The sequence below is a fragment of the Nicotiana attenuata genome, chromosome 8, assembly GCF_001879085.1.
Source record: "Nicotiana attenuata strain UT chromosome 8, NIATTr2, whole genome shotgun sequence".
Lineage (NCBI taxonomy): Eukaryota > Viridiplantae > Streptophyta > Magnoliopsida > Solanales > Solanaceae > Nicotiana > Nicotiana attenuata.
The window spans coordinates 30,893,440-30,913,633 of record NC_031996.1 but is presented as its reverse complement, the minus strand read 5'-3'; the positions used below and the strand labels follow the sequence as shown (position 1 = coordinate 30,913,633).

Here is a 20,194-nt window from a genome sequence, read left to right as displayed (position 1 = left end):
TGTTGAAGGTAACTCAAAATGCTTATATCTCTCTTCCTGAATGGTAAATAATGATAATCTTCATTAACTGGTATGTGGTACCCTTCTTCACCTTCCTTCTTTTACTTGCTGAAACTTGTGTCTACCTTCCAATTCTCTTATTCCTTTTTACCGTAAGAGTGGATAAATATTCTTGCCTTAAAGCTCCTTATCAAGAACCTTACACATTTTAGTACACGCATGATCTGCTGAAGACCTCACATTTACTCATCATAAGCATGATGCAAAAATCGAGTTCCTCTAACTCAACTCTTCCACTGTTATATCTCTTACCAACCGTCTTTCCGGACGTAGGTATTGTCTTATTATGAATAAAATAGAATTTAGGAGTCTGAATTCTTACAAGTGAGCTTTACCACACGATCTAGGGTAAGAAGAAAGAGTGACAGTCCTAAATGTCTTGTAGCCTCTCGATTCCGAAGTCGTTTACTCAAAAGTCAAACCTTAGTCAACTCTTCCAACTTAAAGCTTCCGAATTTCAAATTTTCCTTCCGAAAAAACTCCGAACTTCCCGAAATTCCATTCCAACCACATGTACAAGTCATAAAACATGAAGTGAAGTTACTCATGACCTCAAACAGCCGAACAACGCACTAGAGCTTAAAACAACCGGTTAGGTGGTTTAGAGTCCTACATGAGTTGCCATGTGCTCTTTTTGCACCCACTTTTTGGTAATCTTCTTCTTTCAGTCTCTGTTCCTTCTTCTCCTTTTAGGTTGTTCCCTAAATTCCTCCTCTGTTTCCTGTTTCTCGTTCAGCCAACAGTCGTTTGTGTCATGCCCAAACCTAATGCAGTCACAATAAAACTTGGGCTTCCAATCATAGAATATTTGTTGGAGTATGACACCCTTGGGAGTTTGAATTTCAAAGCTCTCTGGGACTGGATGTGAAACACCAGTTTCCACCAACACTCTAGCATAGGACACCTTCTCTATTTCAGCATTCACCCTATCAGTGTATAGACGTTTCCCTACTACACTTGCCAATTTGCTCAAGGCTTCTTTGGACCAATACCCTAGTGGAAGGCCAGGGAACATAATCCACAAAGGAATGAAACTCAAACACTCTGGATTGAAGTAGAAATCAATTCTCCAATGCTGCAGAACGAACGGTTTGTTATGGTAGGTGTAAGGTCCCGCATGAAGTACAAGATCTCTATCCTCTATATTCTTGAATTGAAAAATGTAGTATCCTCTGTATTCTTGAATTGAAAAGTGTAGTATCCCTCGTCATGATACAAAATTCTAGGCTTAGCTACAAAATTCCACACATTAGTCACATAATTTTTCTCATAGGGATTATTTCCTAGGACATACCAATTAGAGCATTAGTCAAATATTATGCATGTTCCCTGGTGTCCTCTTCCTGTTTTATCACCTTTTGATATGCACGTACAATCAACAGATATTATAAACGAATTATTTGACTTGTGCAAGGTGTAGTAATTGATTTTGATGTCCCAAATATTAAGACTTCTCTTCTGCCGCTTCATTGGTTGATCGGCATACGAGGGTGTCAGCACTAAGAAAGCAAATCGGACAATAAAGATCAGTACTAAGTTAGAAGGACTTCCTTTGTAGTAGTAGTTCAAATAAGGAAATAATAAGTAAAGTTTTAGTTGACTTTAAAGTGCTAAATATTAGGGAAATAAATAAATGACTATTTTGTCCGGTGCGAACTCTAATTTAAAAGGGTAAAAATGACAAACAACATTTGATTAAAGGCCTTCGTACTTTTAATATAGTATAGATAGATATAGATAATTTATTAACATTTCTCCCTTCATAGAGCTTTCTTCTTCTTCTCTTTTTTCTTTTTAAAAAAAATTAGATGTGGAATCTTGATTTTCCAAAAAGCCCAAATATTTAGTCAAGCCTCAAGCCTAATAATTCATCTTGGGCCCAAGAAAGTGTTACACCCCATATTTTCGTACGTGAAAGTACGCCATAAGTAAATTGATATAAGCTCGGAAATGAGATGTTGCATTCCGCATTTTCGTATGTTAAAATTCTGTCGTAAGCTAATCGACGTAAGTTCGGGAATGAGATTATTTTGAGATTATAAGCATTATGCTATTTCAAACAAGTGATGAGTAAATTCGTGAAGGTGAGAGGGTAAGCAAATCAAAGAAAATGAGTTTTCGTCAAAGTTTGACATGTTGAGAGATAAAATACGGCCCGAGCTAAAATACCCGGTATTTATGGACTAGTACCATACAAGGTACCACACGGCCATGATAGTAAGGTGTATAAAGTATATTAAAAGTGAGTAGTATTTTAAGTAATTGAAGATAATTCTTAATTATATGGATAATTAATTAATGTGGGAATTAACAAGTTAATTAAGCATTTGTGGGCGATTAATTAAAAACTTAGGATAACGTGGCAGCACCCCCTTTACCCCTTTGATGACTCTTAAATAAGACTGGGAGGTGGCACAATTACAAGATTTATGTGACACCAAGCACATAAGAAACGTTATCCAAATCACAAGGGAGCTTCAACCAAACACATAAGAAACATTGTCCAAATCACTTTCAGCCAAGATTTTCTTGGGGATGGAAACGTTATCCAAGAGTTTTTCTTCGGCCAAGAAACGTTACCCAAGAGTTTCTTATCCAAATCACATAAGAAACGTCATTTGGGGGATGGAAAGGTTTCGGCCAAGATTTTTTTTGAGCAACGTGATTGCGTTGAGCTTTTCATACGACTTGTTCAATGTTTTATCGCAATTAACGTTTGTTAGAGGGATTGTCAAGAGAATCGGCTCAGGTATGTTAAGGCTATCCCTTCTTTCCTTTTGGCATGATCCATACGATACGAACGAAACGAGCAAATGCAAAACTTTCATAAATGACTCTATTCATAAAAGTATTAGAAGTGCCTATGTTCTTGAATTCCCATATGTCTTATTATTCCATCATCGATCTGTTCATGGGTCTCAGAAAATACATAAATTGATTTTATGATATTAATCAAATGCATAATGGTCTTATGACACTCCAAACGAGTTTATTGACGTACTTCTCATGCATTGCATTCATGTACATTGACCCATGACCAGATGGCATTATATGCGTACATATATATATATATATATATATATATATATATATATATATATATATATATATATATATATATATATATATATATATATATATATATATACACGCACCACCACCTGATCAGCTGGTATACGTTGATGATTTTGCCCACAGTGGCCGAGATGATATGATGGGATGCCCTCAGAGGCTTGATGATATTATGAACACATGTACTTATGCATGACATGATATTCATACGCATGTGCATAAAACTATAAGTATTTCATGATTTACAGAGTTGTCCAGACTTACAGGTTGAGTCATGTACTCTATATTTCTTCCATGTCTTTTATGTACTTATATATGTGCCTTACATACTCGGTACATTATTCGTATTAACGTCCCTTTTGCCTGGGGACTCTGCGTTTCATGCCCGCAGGTCTCGATAGACAGGTCAAGAGTCCTCCAACTAGGTTATCAGCTCAGCGGAAGATGTTGGTGCGCTCCATTTGCTTCGGATTTGCTTGTTTGGCCAGTATGATTTAGATGCGTATTGCTTGGTATGGTGGGGCCCTGTTCCGACCTTTATGATAAGTGTGTACTCTTAGAGGCTTGTAGACAGATGTCATGGATACGGATGCTTGTATGGCCGTGTCGGCCTATGTTTCGAGTTTACAAATGATCATATTGGCTTTATAGGCTCGTATGTCACATGTATAATTTTTCTTATATCAGGTTGGGTCGTCCTATATTGAGTATTCCCCTATGTCTATTCTGGCTAGTCCATGACGGCCCGTTTGGCCTATTTGCCAATGAAAGTACAATAAGAAAGATATGTTGTGTTGGTACTCGGTTGAGTAGGGCACAGGGTGCCCGTCGCGGCCCATCGGTTTGGGTCGTGACAGAAAGCCCTTCTCTTTTTAGGTTTAGGAATGCAAATTTTTTGGGTCCCTGAGCGCAATTCCTGTTGGACCTTAGTTTGGACCTCGTACATTCACCTCTATGAGACTTGTCGATCCCTACTTTTTTCTTGAAGAATTAACTCTAATAGCTGTCATTCAACCTCTTAAACTAAAAAGAGTCAACTGATGTATAGTATATGTGTAATTCGTATACAATATGTGTATAATCGTATATAAATTAGTGTATAATCTATATATGCCGGCTTGAAAAAATAAACAGCGTATTGAACCTACTATATGTGTAAAAATCCTTTAACACAAGGAAAGGAAAAGGGAAAGAATTTCCTTGGTCAATTACCCTTTCTTACATAACTCTATATATGTATAATTTTTGAGACGTAGTTCGATCTTGATAAACCAGGGAATGCTCAATAGGGCCAGCAAATACGAAAAAGTTTTTCTAACGATACAGTTTGAATTGTGACTGTTTGGTCACTCTATTGTGAAAGACAATTTGATTTTCATGAAAAATTTGATCAATTTTATTTTGATGTTAGAGCTCATATTCTGATTATATCAAATATAAATTTTATATTCCTAGTTAAACTATGTGAAAAGAAGTACCAATGATATTTGAACTAATACAATTAGAAACATCAGGATCGGAGAACATCCAAAAGAAAAATTTACACACAAAAGAAGATATATACATTGAAAGAAGCGCATTGAGTTTTAAGATGAAAAAACTCATAACAGTTTTCCATTCCTCCATTTCATTCATATAACAATATTTGATTGAACATAAACTTCCGGAGTTGATTGATTATTTATAAAGAGTGTCTCGTAAATTGAGATAAGTGAAATATCTACTACACCTATTTTTGTAGCTTCACAATTTTCCTTATTTTAAAGATATGAATTCACTTAAAATATTAATCAGATGAAAAGTGAACAACTAGGCTTGTCAATTGACTTGAGAGAAAGGGTAGATTCTTTTTCCTAAAATTGTGAATAGTAAATGAAATAGAAGAAGACGAAAGGCTCTTGATAAAATTTGAACCTTTCACCATTAAGTAATTACTCTGGCTGATTAGTAGAACGACGTTGTTTTTCATTAGCCTAAATTAACTAGATGCACATACTTTTCCCTCTATATAGCAAGTTTTAGAATCACAATAATTGATGATCCGTAAAACCACAAACATTTTCCCTTTGTTTGTTTCTCTTTTAGTTAAGCAAAAAAAGTAAAATAATACAGCCTTCTTGCATCTACCATAAGCATTGCAAATGACCATCATCTCAAAGAGCACAGCCACACTAATTTTTTTTTCCGGAAAAGGCCTAAAAATGCCACTCAACTTTCAGAAATGGTCTATCCATGCCATCCGTTAAAAAAATCTCATTTCGTGCCACTGCCGTTATACATTTGGCCCATCCATGCCATTATTGACTAACGGCTCAATTTTTATTTAGCCCATCCATGCCACTGCCGTTAGTCAATAATGACATGGATGGGCCAAATGTGTAACGGCAGTGGCATGAAATGAGCATTTTTTAGCGGATGACATGGATAAACCATTTCTCAAAGTTGAGTGGCATTTTTAGGCCTTTTTCGTTTTTTTTTATTCTCTACCTCATGTCTGATATATGTATTGATGTCTCTGTAACAACAAATTTTCGCGTCGAGAAAAATAAATAATCAAGACTGGAAAATTGCGTAACAAATGTAGTATTTGATTTCAATAAATGAAAGTGTTACAATCTCTATGGTATTTGTTTGGCTCAAAAGATACTAATTACTTTGTAAGCGAAAACAATCAAAATGAATCAAGGGTAAATCGTAATCGAATATAATCAGACCTAGAAATATGTATTATGCTTGTGATTTGTTTCAACAACTTGGATATTCGAGAGAGTAAGAGAAAGCTTGTTTAGAGAGAGAGAGAAATAGAAAGAGAGAGAGCTTATTATTGAAAAAATCTGCCCCTTTACAACATTGGGATTCTCCTTTATATAACAAGAGAACCCCCTCAAAAATAATAAAATAATACAGGGATAGGTCACATGCTTTCGAGGAGACGACGAGACCTAAGGACACGCTTTCGCTCTGACATTCTTAGGTCGTCCCCTCGACTTCGGCTATTGCTTAGTCGTGGGTCGTTGCTACCATAGTTGGCAGAATTCGACCCCATACAGTATTTCTCTGATTCTTCAAGAATGTAAAGCATCTTAATGAGCTTGACTTTGATTTGATTCAAGGGCTTGTAAAGCTTGATCTTGAATCTCCTTCTTGAACTTGAATTTGGGTTTGATCACGAACAAGTAATTTGATCTTGAACGCCTTGGTATTTGATTTGGCTTCGTTCTTGATCTTGAACTTGAACTTGTAGCTTGAGTGCTTGAACTTGTAGCTTGTAGAGAAATCTACGGTGTTTGATCCACGAGCTCTCTGCTTGCTTCTTGTTATCACTTCTGGTGTCTTCTAGCTTTATGAAGACCTCTATTTATAGTTGTAGGGGGTGATGTGGCTCTGCAATTTGATTGGTCCGTTTGAACTGACCAATACCATGCAGACACTTGGCATGATTTTAATGGCTCATTTATTTGGCTTGGATTGCCACATTATTTGACACATGGCATGATGTCATTGGCTCACTTATTTGGCTTGGATTGCCACGTCACTTGACACGTCGCATGATATTATCGGCTTGTTCTTTTGACTTGGATTGCCACATCACCTGACACGAGGCATGAGCCTGAGCTTTAAGATGGGCTAATAGCCATTTGGACCTTGGGCTACTGAAGTGGGCTTATCATTTAATTTATAGTCTAATTAAACGGACTAGCCCAACACATGTATTGGGTTTAAATAATTAGCCCAATTTACTAGCCAAAATATTTGTTTGGACTAATATCTTGAATTTAATACGGTCCAAATTATTTTGTAGATTTAAATCCAATAAAATTTAAATGCTTACAAATGCCCCCTGCTTCAAGACTTGTCGCAGTTGACCTTCGGAGATCATTCTTGAAGTACCAATGACGTTCATTCAAAATGGACCATTAATCTAATGAAACTTTGTCAATTTTCTAAGTTGCCGAGTTCATAAGATTAATTACATGCATTTTCCTTCTAAAAATACACAATTTAATCTGATGGACCAATGGCTTGTCCGTCATTTGCAGTGGCTTTCACCTTTTGATTCACACTTACACATTAAAATAATAATGTTAAGTCTTGAATTTTGAGTAAATCAATAAGGTCACGTTATTCTCTTTGTTAGTTTGAAACAGATTCATGGTATTTCCTATTCCTCCGCCACATTTGATTTTTTTTTCTTTTCTTTTTGAATTTAGGCTTCAGCTAGCCTCAATCCCTATAGGAGTCTTCAGCTTATCTTATAGCTGTTGATAACTCTCCACTCTATTATCCTCTAGGTGATAAAATCTTATTCTTTTGAGAAGATTACAATCACTGAACATCTTACGGGATTAGGAGAATTCTTTCAAGCCTTGGTTTAAGCACAGTACGCGGAAAAATGCTTAGGAAGAGAGGAAAAAGAAAATCACAATATCTGCTGGAAAGTAGTTGTCAGTAAGCAGCCTTTTTTTCTTCTTTTATAGGAAGATAAATGCTTTTATCCATAGGAGACACATGTCATGCCAAATCTTGTACTTTTCTTTGAATTATATATGCACTTTAGGTGATACATGTCAACTTTTTTCTTCTTTTGTCTTTATTCATTTTTCTTGGCAAACTTTTGCAACCACTCACGTGACATCCCAATTTCTTAGATAAGACTTCTTGACTTCAACTTTCAAGGCTTATATTTTTCCCTTTTTTTTAATGCCTTTTCTATTTGAAGTAGCAGCACATATTGTTTTTACCATCCCTTTTCTTTTGTTGAAAGAACGTAAACCATAAGAACTAAGACATATGACCACGGTAGAAACTTAGCTATGTCATGTACTTTGCAGTAGAGTTTTCTTTTCAGAAAAAAAAATACAGCTCATCCAATATTTTTTATTGTTCTTTTTTTGTTTTTTGGAATAAAACTGTTCGGACTTTGGAAATGGAACTACCTTCGCAGCCAATGTTTTTAGTTCATGGCAACTTCTAGCAGAACCAAGTACACTGTCAACTTTAGCATTTGTCCTACTTATGGCTTATGTATTTGCTTTTGCTGCTTTTCTTTGATTTTAAAATCTTGGGGTCCATCCCGGTGCATGTAAATGAATTTCTTTTTGCTAGACTTGTATTGCGTCTTTTTTTTTTTTGTCCATTTAGTATTTGTTTGGCCTTAATACTTAGCATTTTAAAAGCTAACTTGACATGTCTTTGAGAATTTCTTGAGTTCCTCCTTAACCGTATAAAATCAATTAGAGCATTTTTATACCTTCCTGCAGGTTTATGTACCTCTTTTCGGCAAATTTTCTTCAGTTATTTTGCTTGTCATGCAACCTTGTCTAGCGAATACCATTACACCGTTTAAGCCAAAAGCTTTATTTTTTCCGAGGTGAAGACTATTACACCGTCTAAGCCAAAGTTTTTATTTTATTTGAAACGAAGACCATTACACCTTCTAAATCTTGTTTGAAGATTTAACTTCATTTTATCTGAGACATAGACCATTACACCGTCTGGGCCAAAGATTTATTTTGTCTGAAGCGAAGACCATTACACCGTCTAAGCTAATGACTTCATCTTGTTTGAAGATTTAACTTCATTTTATCTGAGGCATAGACCATTACACCATCTGGGCCAAAGATTTATTTTGTCTGAAGTGAAGACCATTACACCGTCTAAGCTAATGACTTCATCTTGTTTGAAGATTTAACTTCATTTATCTGAGGCATAGACCATTACACCGTCTGGGCCAAAGATTTATTTTATCTGAAGCGAAGACCATTACACCGTCTAAGCTAATGACTTCATCTTGTTTGAAGATTTAACTTCATTTTATCTGAGGTATAGACCATTATACCGTCTGGGCCAAAGATTTATTTTGTCTGAGGATAAGACCATTACACCGTCTAAGCTGAAGACTATATTTTTTCCAAGACGAAGACCGGCAAAGTCCATTATACAGTCTAACTTGAAGATTTTTCTTCACCTCCAAAAGATTTGACCTTTCGGCGCAAAGGAATGAAAACTCGTCCTCATTTCGAGATACAAGAATCAAAAGATATTATGAAGCAAGGATTTTTTTTTCAAAAAGCTGACCACTAAGAATATCTCTTCAATTTCAATCTTCACAGGTAATTTTATAATGTCCTTTATATAGATATGTTTCTCCTTTTTTTTAAGGTAGAAGCAAAAATCAATACCAAAGATACTACTTTAGTAAAGATAACCCCACAGTCGAATAATCTTTTTTTTTTCTGCAACATAAATCAAGTCATGCAAGCCAACACTTCAAATACTTCCAGCTGAAGATATATTAAAACCTTCATCAAATAATTCAAGATATAAATATTTAAAGATGGTGCAAACTATATCAAAGGCTTTTACCATACACTTGGAGATATACTGAAGCTTCCAACTAAAGAATTGAAGGTTATATCAATTTGAAGACTTCAAGAGTATTAAGGGGGCTTCTTATTGGCTTTCAATTGAAGACTTTGCTGCTTGGAAGAATTAAACTTACACATTTCAACTTGAAGACATGGCAGACTTGAAGGCTTCTACTTGAAGACTTGCATATTTGAAGACTTTGACTTGAAGACTTAATGGATTTGAAGACTTTAACTTGATGATTCAACTTGAAGGTTAAAGTATAAAAGTTAAACTTGAAGATGTAGCCACTTTGAAGAATTCAACTTGAAGACGTGGCAGACTTCGATAGTTGAAGACTTAGCGGACTAGAAGAATTTTACTCAACTTCAACTTGAAGATTTAGCATGCTAAAGACTTCAAAAATGATATAGAAAATAGGAAGAATTCAACTTGGCGACTTGGCAAACTTGAAGAATTCAACTCAAAGACATGACGGTCTTGAAAACTTTCCAGCCTGCTAAAGACTATAATTGTCTTGAAGAAACCAATCTCGGTGAAGAGGGTCAAGTCATTCTGCAGTTTATAACAAGTGAGCTATTTTTTTAATACTTTATGGATTTGAAGACTTGGTGGACTTGAATACTGCAACTTTAAGACCTAGTGGGCTTGAATACTTCAAATTGATGACGTAATAGACTTGACAAAATCAACTTGACTTAGAATTGGAGCCTTCAACTCGAATATTTAGCCTTTTAATGAAGTAACTACAATCATTCCATCAAAGACCTCAATTTGACACGGAGGGCTTTCCCCCATTGACCCATCAAGATAAGACAGAGAGTTCAACGAAGGAATACATGTCCACCTAATTTTTAAGTGTCAATCAAGTGAATTATACTCCATCGTACCTCATTTGAATAATGCCTTGGGTAATATATATTTTTGAACTCATATGACTAAACTTAGAATGAAACTCTAAGCTGCCTACGTACCTCGGTGAAGAGGATCAAGTCATTCCGTAGTTCGAAATGGGTCAGTTTTTTTTTGCATCCTAACTTTTGCCTAGGCCGCCTCTTTCGAGGTTTTCAACCTAGTGGACTTTATTTTTTTTTTTGGATGTCCTAACTTCTGCCTAAGCCACCTCTTTCGAGGTTTTCAACCTAGCAGACTTTTTTTTGGACCGTGCACAGCTTATACTATTGCGGGCCAGGAGTAACATGCAGTTTATGCTCGTGCATCGAGGAGCGTATTTGTTTTCTTCAAGGATAGTATCTCTTCATGAATTTTTCGTTGATGGGGCCAATTCGCAAACCTTCCGAGTCAACTATCTTGTAAGCGCCACTTGAGTATACCTCTTGTACGATATATGGTCCATCCCACTTAGAAGAGAATTTGCCCCCAAATTGACGAGAGGTAATAATATGCCTTTTGATTAAAAGAACTTGGTCACCCACTTGGAAAGATCTAAGGCGTACCCTTTTGTTAAAAGATCGAGACAAGCGAGCTTGATAACATTCAAGGCTTTGTTGAGCTTCTAGCCTCTTTTCATCAAGAGCTTCCAATTCTTCAAGGCATAATCGAGCATTTTCTTCATCAGTGAGTCCTTCTTGAATGGCAAGCCGCAACGATGGGATTTGACGCTCAAGTGGAAGGACCGCTTCAACTCTATAAATAAGTGAATAAGGAGTCGCTTGCGTTTGTGTGCGATATGTGGCCCTGTATGCCCAAAGACCTTCTTCCATCCTTTCATGCCAATCTCTCTAAGACTTAGAAATAACCTTTTTCAACAAGTTGCAGAGTATCTTGTTAAATGCTTCAGCAAGTCCATTGGCAGCATCATAATACATGGAGGAATTGCGTTGCTTGAAGCAAAAAAGATCACATATTTTATTCATCAACTTGTTATCAAATGGCTTACCATTTTCCGTCAATATATATCTCGGAATGCGAAATCGATATATAATATTGACTCGGATGAAGTTAGCCACATTTTCCTTCTTTACTTCTTTAAGAGAAACAACTTCAGCCCACTTCGAGAAGTAATCAGTTGCGGCCAAAATGTATAGATGTCCACCAGAAGACTTTGGCAATGGACCAATAACATCCAAACCCCAAGCATCAAATGGCCAAGAAGAAACATTTGGGTGTAATACTTTAGGTGGTTGATGTCTGAAGTTAGCATGGAATTGGCAAGCTTTACACCACTGAGCGTAATCCAAATAATCTTTCACCATGGTTGGCCAATAATACCCCATTCTTTTTATGTGGAAATGAAGTTTTGGCCTAGGTTGATGCTCACCACATACTCTAGAGTGTGCTTCTTGAAAGGCTTGAAGGAATTTGTCAGTCCCCAAACAATGTAGGAGCACTCCATCAAATGATCGTCTGTAGAGTGTATTCTTGTAATAAAGAAAATGAGGGGCTCTCCTTCGGATTTCCATTTTCCTTCGACGATTTTCTGGCAATATACCGTAACAAAGATAATCTATTAATGGTTGTCGCCAATCTTCAATTTCAACCTCAAGAACGGAAGCAATATGCTCAACTTCGCTTCCTTCTTCCTCATAGTCATTTGGTGGAGGAACTACCCATCTTTGGCAACATCCACTTGTGTCTGATCAGGCAAAGATAATGTAGAAGCTAAGGCTGATAATGCGTCAGCTCTCTTATTTTCCTTTCTCGGCACGTGTTGAATAGTTACCTCTCCAAGCCAACTTACCAATCTTTGAGCATATTTGTGATATGGCACCCACTCTGCTTCTTGACCTCATAGCTACCCAAAATCTGATTGATCACTAACTTGGAATCTCCAAACACTTGTAATTGCAATTGTTTGATATCCACAGCCATTTCAAGCCCAAGTATAAGCGCTTGATATTCAGCAACATTATTGGAGCATCGTTGTGTCAGAGTGAAAGAATAGGGAAAAACTTCTCCTTGAGAAGTGATAAACACTATTCCAGCGCCAGCTCCTTCACAATGTGCAGCGCCATGAAAATACATCTTCCAAGGAGGCTGAATTTCTATTACCATTGCATCTTGATCAGGCAATTCATCGGACAACTCCCAATCATCTGGAATCGGATGGTCAGCTAGGAAGTCTGCTAATGCTTGTCCTTTACTGCCTTTTGAGGAAAATACACAATTTCAAATTGTTGAAACTGGAGGTACCACCTCGCTAATCGATCACTTAGGACTGGTTTAGACACGACAAACTTGATAGGGTTTTCTCTTGAGACGAGTCGCACAACGTGAGCTTGGAAGTAATGCTTCAGCTTTTGAATAGAGAAGACAAGTGCCAAACATAACTTCTCAATAGGCGAATACTTGAGCTCATTTGGCGTTACCATCCTAGTCAAGTAATAAAGCGCATTTTCTTTGCCTTCATTGTTTCCTTGAGCGAGAAGCGCTCCTACTGACCTTTCCTGTGCTGAAATGTATAATATTAATGGCTTTCCAGATGGGGCTGCCAGTACTGGAGGTTTTATCAGATAAGACTTAGTGCTTTCAAAAGCATTTCTGCAAGCTTGGTCCCATTCAAAAGGAACCCCTTTCTTCATGAGGCGACTAAATGGTTGGCATCTTCAAGCCAGATTCGAAATAAATCTTCTAAGATATGCCAACATACCCTGCAAGCTTATTTATTCATGAATATCTTTAGGCTCGAGCATTTTCAAGATAGCATACACCTTAGCTTGATCAATTTCGATACCTCGATGTCGAACAATAAAACCGAGGAACTTCCCAGAAGTAACTCCAAAAGCGCACTTCAACGGATTCATTCTGAGTTGGTATCTCCGAAGCCGTTTAAATACCATCCTCAAATCTTGCAAGTGATCATCTTTCTTTCTTGACTTTACTACCAAGTCGTCAATATAACACTCCACGTTTTTCTGAAGCATGTCATCAAAAATATTTTGCATGGCACGTTGATATGTAGCACCGGCATTCTTCAAACTGAAAGGTGTTGATACCCAATTTTTCCCTAAATATTTTTAATATGCAAAATAATTTCAAAATAGAATATGTATGCATATATAGGTATGTCTAAATGTTTTATTATTTTTCCTTAATTTTTAAAGTTTTTTAAAATCAATTTATTGCCATATCTTATCCAGAAAAACCCAATAATTATTCCCAAAATTACCATTTTTGGTGATTCATTTATTGGACTCTCATATTTATGCTAAAAATATAGCAAATGTAATTTTTGCATATTTTTACAAATTTATTTAGTATTTTTAAAACTAAATTGCATACAATTGCAACATTAGCCTCTTTTAGATTTAATTACCTTTATGTCTATAAAAATTAGGTCCAATATTTTTAATTTGATAATTATGTATTATTAATCATTTTAGTACCTTCAATTTATTTTCAAAAATTATTCTACTATTTTTTATAAAATCAATAAGGGAAAAGTGGCTATTTAAAATATAGCCCAATTGTGTTTCAATTGTAGCCTGAATTGACCCCCAATTTTAAACCCAATTACCCAGCCCAAATCCTAGTCATACCCGATCCATGTCCCAATTAAAATAACCCGCCCGGATTCTCATTTAATTCCAGCCGTTGATCGCTCAGATCAACGGCTCACATTAACTCTTTCCTTTTTTAATCTTGACCTACCCCCAAACCCTAACCATTTCTCACCCCCAGCCGCCACTGAATCCCTTTCTCTCTCAATTCTCTCTCAAACCCTAGCCACCGCACTCAACTACCACCCTAAAACCGCCCAAATCAATGGCTTCCAAAGCCATTGGAAGGCTGTATCTACCTCCTATGGCTTCTACATGCCCGATTATCATGGTTTCAAGGCTATATCCTGGAAAAGTCTGGTCCAGACCTTAGTTGATTTCAGTTCTATGGCTGTCACTGGTCATCTTTAACCATGCTCCGGCCAGCCATGGCTATTCAAGCCTGACTGTTGACTTCTCCTGCTTAGATCGATGATTTTCCAAGCCATTCTCACCATCTGGGGTTCTTCTGAAATCCTAACCTTTGAGGTTCTTCCGATTTCTTTTAGATATGTTTTAGATTCGTGTTTACTCTAAACTGCTAAACGTTTTTCTCAAGGTCTCTTTCAAAACTCTGCCTTCAAAGCCCCTTTATCTTTTTTGATTTAGGTTTTGTTAAGTTATTTCAAGGCTTTCTCTGATTTTTTGACATGTTCTACTGTGTTTCCTAATGTCGTTCTTCTACTTGAGTTTGCATGTTAAGGGCTTTAACCTTTTTGAGATTTCTGAATCTATTTTTTGTTAGTATTTGTCTAATTTACTTGTTTTTCATCTCTAGATTCGATTGATAGTGAAAAACCCTAATATTTTGGGTTCATTCGAGTTCTGAGACTATTTGCTTTACTTGTCCATCATCTCTGAATTCGATTGGTTTCAAAACTCTAATTTCTTTGGACCTATTCGAGCTTTTGAAGTTGCTTCATCTATTGCTCGACTAGATTTAAAATCTTTTGTTTCAACATCCGTTTCTTTATGTGATTCTGATTTCCTGCCATCATTGAAACTCGACTATATTTTTCAGAAAGGTCTTTTTACTTGACCTTTTGCATGCTTCTGATACTCTCTCGTTTCTCTATTACTAAGTTGGTGAAATTGACCTATGTGACTACCATGTTTTGATAGTTCACTATCTACTGACTTTGTGATTGTTATTGCATGATGCTTCTCTTTGTCATAAGTTCAGCCTTGCATGCCTAATGTTTATGCACTCTTTTATATGCTAAATTTCCCACTAAAATGACCTTCAATTGTGGACTGATTTCAATCCACTCCTTGTGTAATTCTGATTGCACTCGTGTGTTAAGTAATTGATTCTTTCCTTGTTTTACTGATTTCCCTGTTTCTTGGATTGATTTGAAAAGTTCCCTTTAGACTTTCGATTCTCCTGTTCTTAGCTTGGTTTATTCATGGGAACCCATGTTATTCTCTCCAAATCAGTAATTTCGAATCCCTGACTCTTTGATTTACTATGTGCTGATTATCTCCATATTCTGCAAATTTATTGTGTTTCTTACCTTATTTGGTTAACGGAGTATTTCAAAGATTCTTCATTAGTTATTCCCTTAATTAAATCTCTATGTACTTACCCCTAATTGTCTATTCTGCACATGATGCTCTACTTGATATCTTTCCTTAAATGTTTTTTGCCCATTACCTTTTCATTTTAACTCCTTAATTAAAGGAAGTCTTTGATACTGATTTGATTTTTAATTAGTACATAGTTCTATAATTACTGCTAAACTATGATTCTTGCCTTATTTTCTACCTATTTTCAAACTATAAATACCTTGCTCTTTCATTAGCACAGGGAACACTCTGAGTTCTAAAATCACTTACACTCAAAATATTCTCTCCTGTTTTACTACTTCTGCTGTGACCTATTTAGCTGGCTGAAAGCCAAAGCTAATTTCAAAATCCTGCTACCTTGCCTTTACTGTATTTTGCTTCTTTGAACTGGTATGTTCTGATTAAAATTTCAGCATCACAACATGTTTACTTAATACTTTTGCCTTCTTGTCTGCCTACTGCTTGTGTTTAATTCAGTACTTTGTTCTAGCATGCTGTAATTTCTTTCTTCCTATTCTAAATCTATGTATTAAGTATCCTAAACCCCTACCCCAATGTGTTTGATATTGATGGTTTGTTTGAGGCATGACAGTATTGAGCTGTCCATGACTCAAACTTGATTCCCCTGGGATCATAACCTCTATGTATTCTCTAGTATTGTGTGTTCTGGTGGGCTTATGGGCATGCCAGCATCTCCTATTGCTGTGCATGTCCAAAGCTGACCCTTGCCTAAGTACATAGGCTCTTTGCAATTTCCCAACCCCTGAACCCCTTTTGTATGAAATTATCAACTTGTTTATGGCTGTTTTCCAGCACCACTTTCCCTCTCCTTTATTCCCTTAGAACTCTGTTTCTTCACTTGCACTCTCTCTTAAACTTATGTTCTGCCCCCCTCTTGTGAGCCTTGCCATGGGACCCATGAGCTCTGTTGTTCTAAACGTCAATACCACACAAGAGAGGGGGTGATTTGTGTGGTACTCAATTTTTCACTTGAACTGCTTCTGGAAGGACCTGGTTCTTCTAGGTGTACTTATTACTACTGTTTGCGGAATTAAAAGTACATAAAATAAAGAACACAGAGATTTTTACGTGGAAAACACCTGGCTCAAAAGGTGAAAAAACCACGACCTACTACTCAGTAGGATTTTCCCAAACTTCCACTAAAATCACTGAGCCAAAACTGCATTTACAAAACTCTTTGTAAACCTAAGGATTAACTCTAATCCCGTTGTAGCAACCAGCCTGTAACTGCTGCAACAACTTCAAGTTAACTCTAACTTGAATACTCAAAGTACCTAATACAATTGCTTCTATGAAAGCTGGAAAGGTACAACTTTAAAACACCTACTACAATTGAACTAGAATAAAAGAAAGACACATAAAACTCTTTATGGAGCTGGTTCTTCAATCTGGTTCTTGTAGCTTCTGGTTTGCACACTTGAATCACACACGAACTGCTTGCAAAAAGCCTTGCTATTTTGCTCTCAATTCACGTTTAACTTCTGCATTTTTGTGCAACCCTTTAATGTGAGAACATCCTGCAATTTATAGAGTTAGTAGATGAAGAAATAACTAGAGTTCTGATGCAACTCTTCCTTGGTGGAAGAGTTCTAGTTGATTTCAAATTCTAACTCCTTCCCTATCTTGACTTGTGTTCTCTTTGATTAAGGACTCCTTCTCCTTATCAATTATGCAACCTTTTCGATCAGGAGATATTAAATACACCAAGTTAAGCTTATCTCCTTCACGTGCATCCCACATGCTTGAATCTGTCCGTTTTTGTGAACCTGAGGGATGGAACACTGGATGGACCTGGTTCATGTCTGAGTTCCTTTGTCAGTCTTCAAATCTAACTTACTTGGGCCAACAAATTCCCCCTTTTTGATAATGACAAACACTGTGCTTTTCATACACTTAGGCCCTGCCAGAACTCAGCTCAAACATCAACACAATGTTAGAAACATTTTTCCTTTATATCACTTATCATCAAGGTCCAGGTACATTAGGTTATAAACATCACTGTTCAAAGTGTAAAGCACAACCTTTTTCCCCCTTTTGGCATCATCGAAAAGTTGCATAAAAAATGTATGATAACCAGATTTTAAAACTTACTCATGGCCACTGGGGCTACTTCAAATGCAAACATGAATTAATCATCATAGATCAAGCTAAGAATTTTAACCATCAAAGAAATATGAACAAACAGCTAGAGCAAAAACAGTGAATTTCATTGATGATTGATAAGATTCTACCACAAAGCATAAGAAGAAATAAAAATACTGAAAACATGAGCAAAAGAAACAAAAAGTCTCGAATTGGGTCACTGGTTGATCTACACTAGGCTAGGATTTAAGGTTTGGAAGAGGTAGGGGCTGGGTTATTTTCTTGGAGAAGTTTCAGCATGTCTTGAAGAGTTCCATCATTCTTCTCCTTTTCCCTTGCAAGTTCAGTTCTGAGAACATCTCTCTCAGATTCTACCTCAACCAATCGTGTCTTCAGCCTTGCTATCTCAACATCCTTTGCCTCACTCTCCTGTGATAGAGCTCTGACTTTGCTATTGATAGGTGTCTTTTTAGATGAACCAGGTTCATTAAGAATGACATTGACTTCATAATCGCAAGCAAGCAGAGTATTAACCCTGAAATGATCCTTGCTTGTACCTTGAAATGTGCAAGCACAGTTGTGAGAATGAAACCATAGGGAATGGCATGAGTTTTGGTGCCATTGATAATCCTATCAGTAGGTCCAAGGGGGTCTCCTGTTCAGATGGAACAGGTTCATCTATATTTTTCCAAGTTGAAACAACCCCTCAGCAGCTTCGCCAGACCCACTTCCCCATGTTTTGTTCACACTCTCTTCTATTTCAGTAAATTCCTCTCCCCAAACAACCATTGCACCAGTTTCTTTTGTTAGACCACCAGGAATGGGTGAAGAATCAACCACTCTTTTACCCTTTCCCCTCACAGCACTCCTAGCACCCTTGCTCTCTTTTTCTTTTCCCTTTTTATTTTTTACCACCAACTTCTCCAGATTCTGTAGTCTCAACACCTGCTATAGATCCTACAAATCTATTCTCCAAATTTGCAGCAACTTTAGAAATTATCTCAGGAGAAACTTTAGAATCAGAAGATACCTGTTCAGTTTCGGAAGACCTACTTTCTTGTGGTGGTGATGAAGGATTTTCATAGGTGTTCGACTTATCTGGGCTAGGGTATGGAAGATAAGAGAATTAGATTGTGTTTGAAAGATGAAAGAAGAATGAGAGTTTTTGACGGCTTGAGAGAGATGAGGTAAGGAATACACTAAAGCTGATCAATATACAGGGAATAATTGATGGGGTAACTACAGCTTTTCAGACTCTTAGAAGTTTAATCAAACTAAAATTCAGTTTTGAAGAGACGTTGGAGTGTATCCTTAGAATCTAGGTACTTCCATTTGGTTGGGACTCTTTTGAATAGGACTGGTTCACTTTAACGGATAAGTCCAAAAGGAGTTTGGTATTTGGTAGGACTCTGCTCATGATCCAAATAAAGTTATTTCAAATTATGCAAAGTGTAGAAAACATACCGTGTTATCTTGATGAACCAGGTTCTTCACTGATAATTCTCTTGTGTGAGTCTAAATTTGCCAAAATAGAGAAAATATCATTAGAGATTAATGAGTCATTTTAACAAATGGCACAAGAGTATACTATGGAAAGTATGAGACTGAGAAAGAATTAATTTAATTATACACAATTTATAGACTTTCTAACCAAATTTTTTTCTTTCATTTTTTTTTCGTTTAACCTTGAACTGGTCCTTTTAGGTGATCTTAATCATCCCTAACTCCAACCTGTTCCTCTCAAAGTGATCTCTACTTAAGGCTTTTGTGAAGATGTCAACAATTTGCTTGTCAGTAGCACAAAATTCCACAGTGATCAAGCCTTTCTCATAGTTGTCCCTAAAAAAAAAATAGTGCCTAACATCTATGTGCTTAGTTCTATTATGATGAACTGGTTTCTTTGTCATACTAATAGCACTAGTGTTATCAAAAAAAAATAGGGATGCAACCACATCAATTCCAAAGTTCAATAATTGTTGTTTGATCCACAACAATTGAGCACACCATGAAGTAGCAGCAACATACTCAGCTTCAGCAGTAGATAAGGCCATTGAATTTTGCCTTTTTGGTAGCCTATGACACAAGACATGAACCAAGGAAGTGTGCCATACCTGGGTTGCTCTTCCTATCAACTAGAAAACCTGAAATCGAGCACAAAGACCTACACTGAACACAATGTCAGGTCTGCTAGTAGTGAGATATAAAAGAGAACCAATCATTCCCCTATACAACTTCTGATCAACAGATGAACTAGGTTCATCTATAGCCAATTTTGTGGATGTTGCAATATGAGTGTCAATTTCTTTGGATGTTCCTTCCTGGTTTTGTTACTGAGGAATAGGTTCATGGACAAGTTCCCTCGAGGTTTGAGGATCAGTTCCTCTCTAGTCAGTTCCCCCTGTCATGTTGCCTTGGGTAGAAGAACCTGTTCCATCACATGTTCCTTCTTCTGTTGTAGCTTCAGTCTGGGCTGCGATATCATTTAAATTTCTTACCAGCCCAATTGCTTCATCTTCATGTTCCAG

General features: G+C 36.7%; 1 protein-coding gene and 1 long non-coding RNA gene across 2 annotated transcripts; one reads left to right on the top strand and one right to left on the bottom strand.

Moving 5' to 3' along the window:
• On the top strand, nucleotides 2,511-3,780 carry LOC109231838. The gene is made up of 2 exons (XR_002068849.1): nucleotides 2,511-2,809; nucleotides 3,524-3,780. It is a non-coding gene; the product is annotated as an uncharacterized LOC109231838 (long non-coding RNA).
• Nucleotides 11,244-13,406, bottom strand: LOC109231618. The gene is made up of 4 exons (XM_019397267.1): nucleotides 13,171-13,406; nucleotides 12,700-13,065; nucleotides 12,237-12,604; nucleotides 11,244-12,097 (listed from the first exon to the last, which is right to left on the bottom strand). The coding sequence occupies exons 1-4, from the start codon at nucleotides 13,404-13,406 to the stop codon at nucleotides 11,244-11,246; spliced, it is 1,824 nt and encodes a 607-aa protein (XP_019252812.1).

Excerpts from the sequence above, each read along its gene's own strand:
- LOC109231618 (XM_019397267.1), bottom strand. The coding sequence starts at position 13,406 with ATGCAAAATATTTTTGATGACATGCTTCAGAAAAACGTGGAGTGTTAT. Across the intron at positions 13,066-13,170 it reads GAAATTGATCAAGCTAAGGT|ATGCCAACCATTTAGTCGCC; the intron begins GTATGCTATCTT and ends TCTGGCTTGAAG. Across the intron at positions 12,098-12,236 it reads CTATGAGGTCAAGAAGCAGA|ACACAAGTGGATGTTGCCAA; the intron begins GTGGGTGCCATA and ends TTGCCTGATCAG.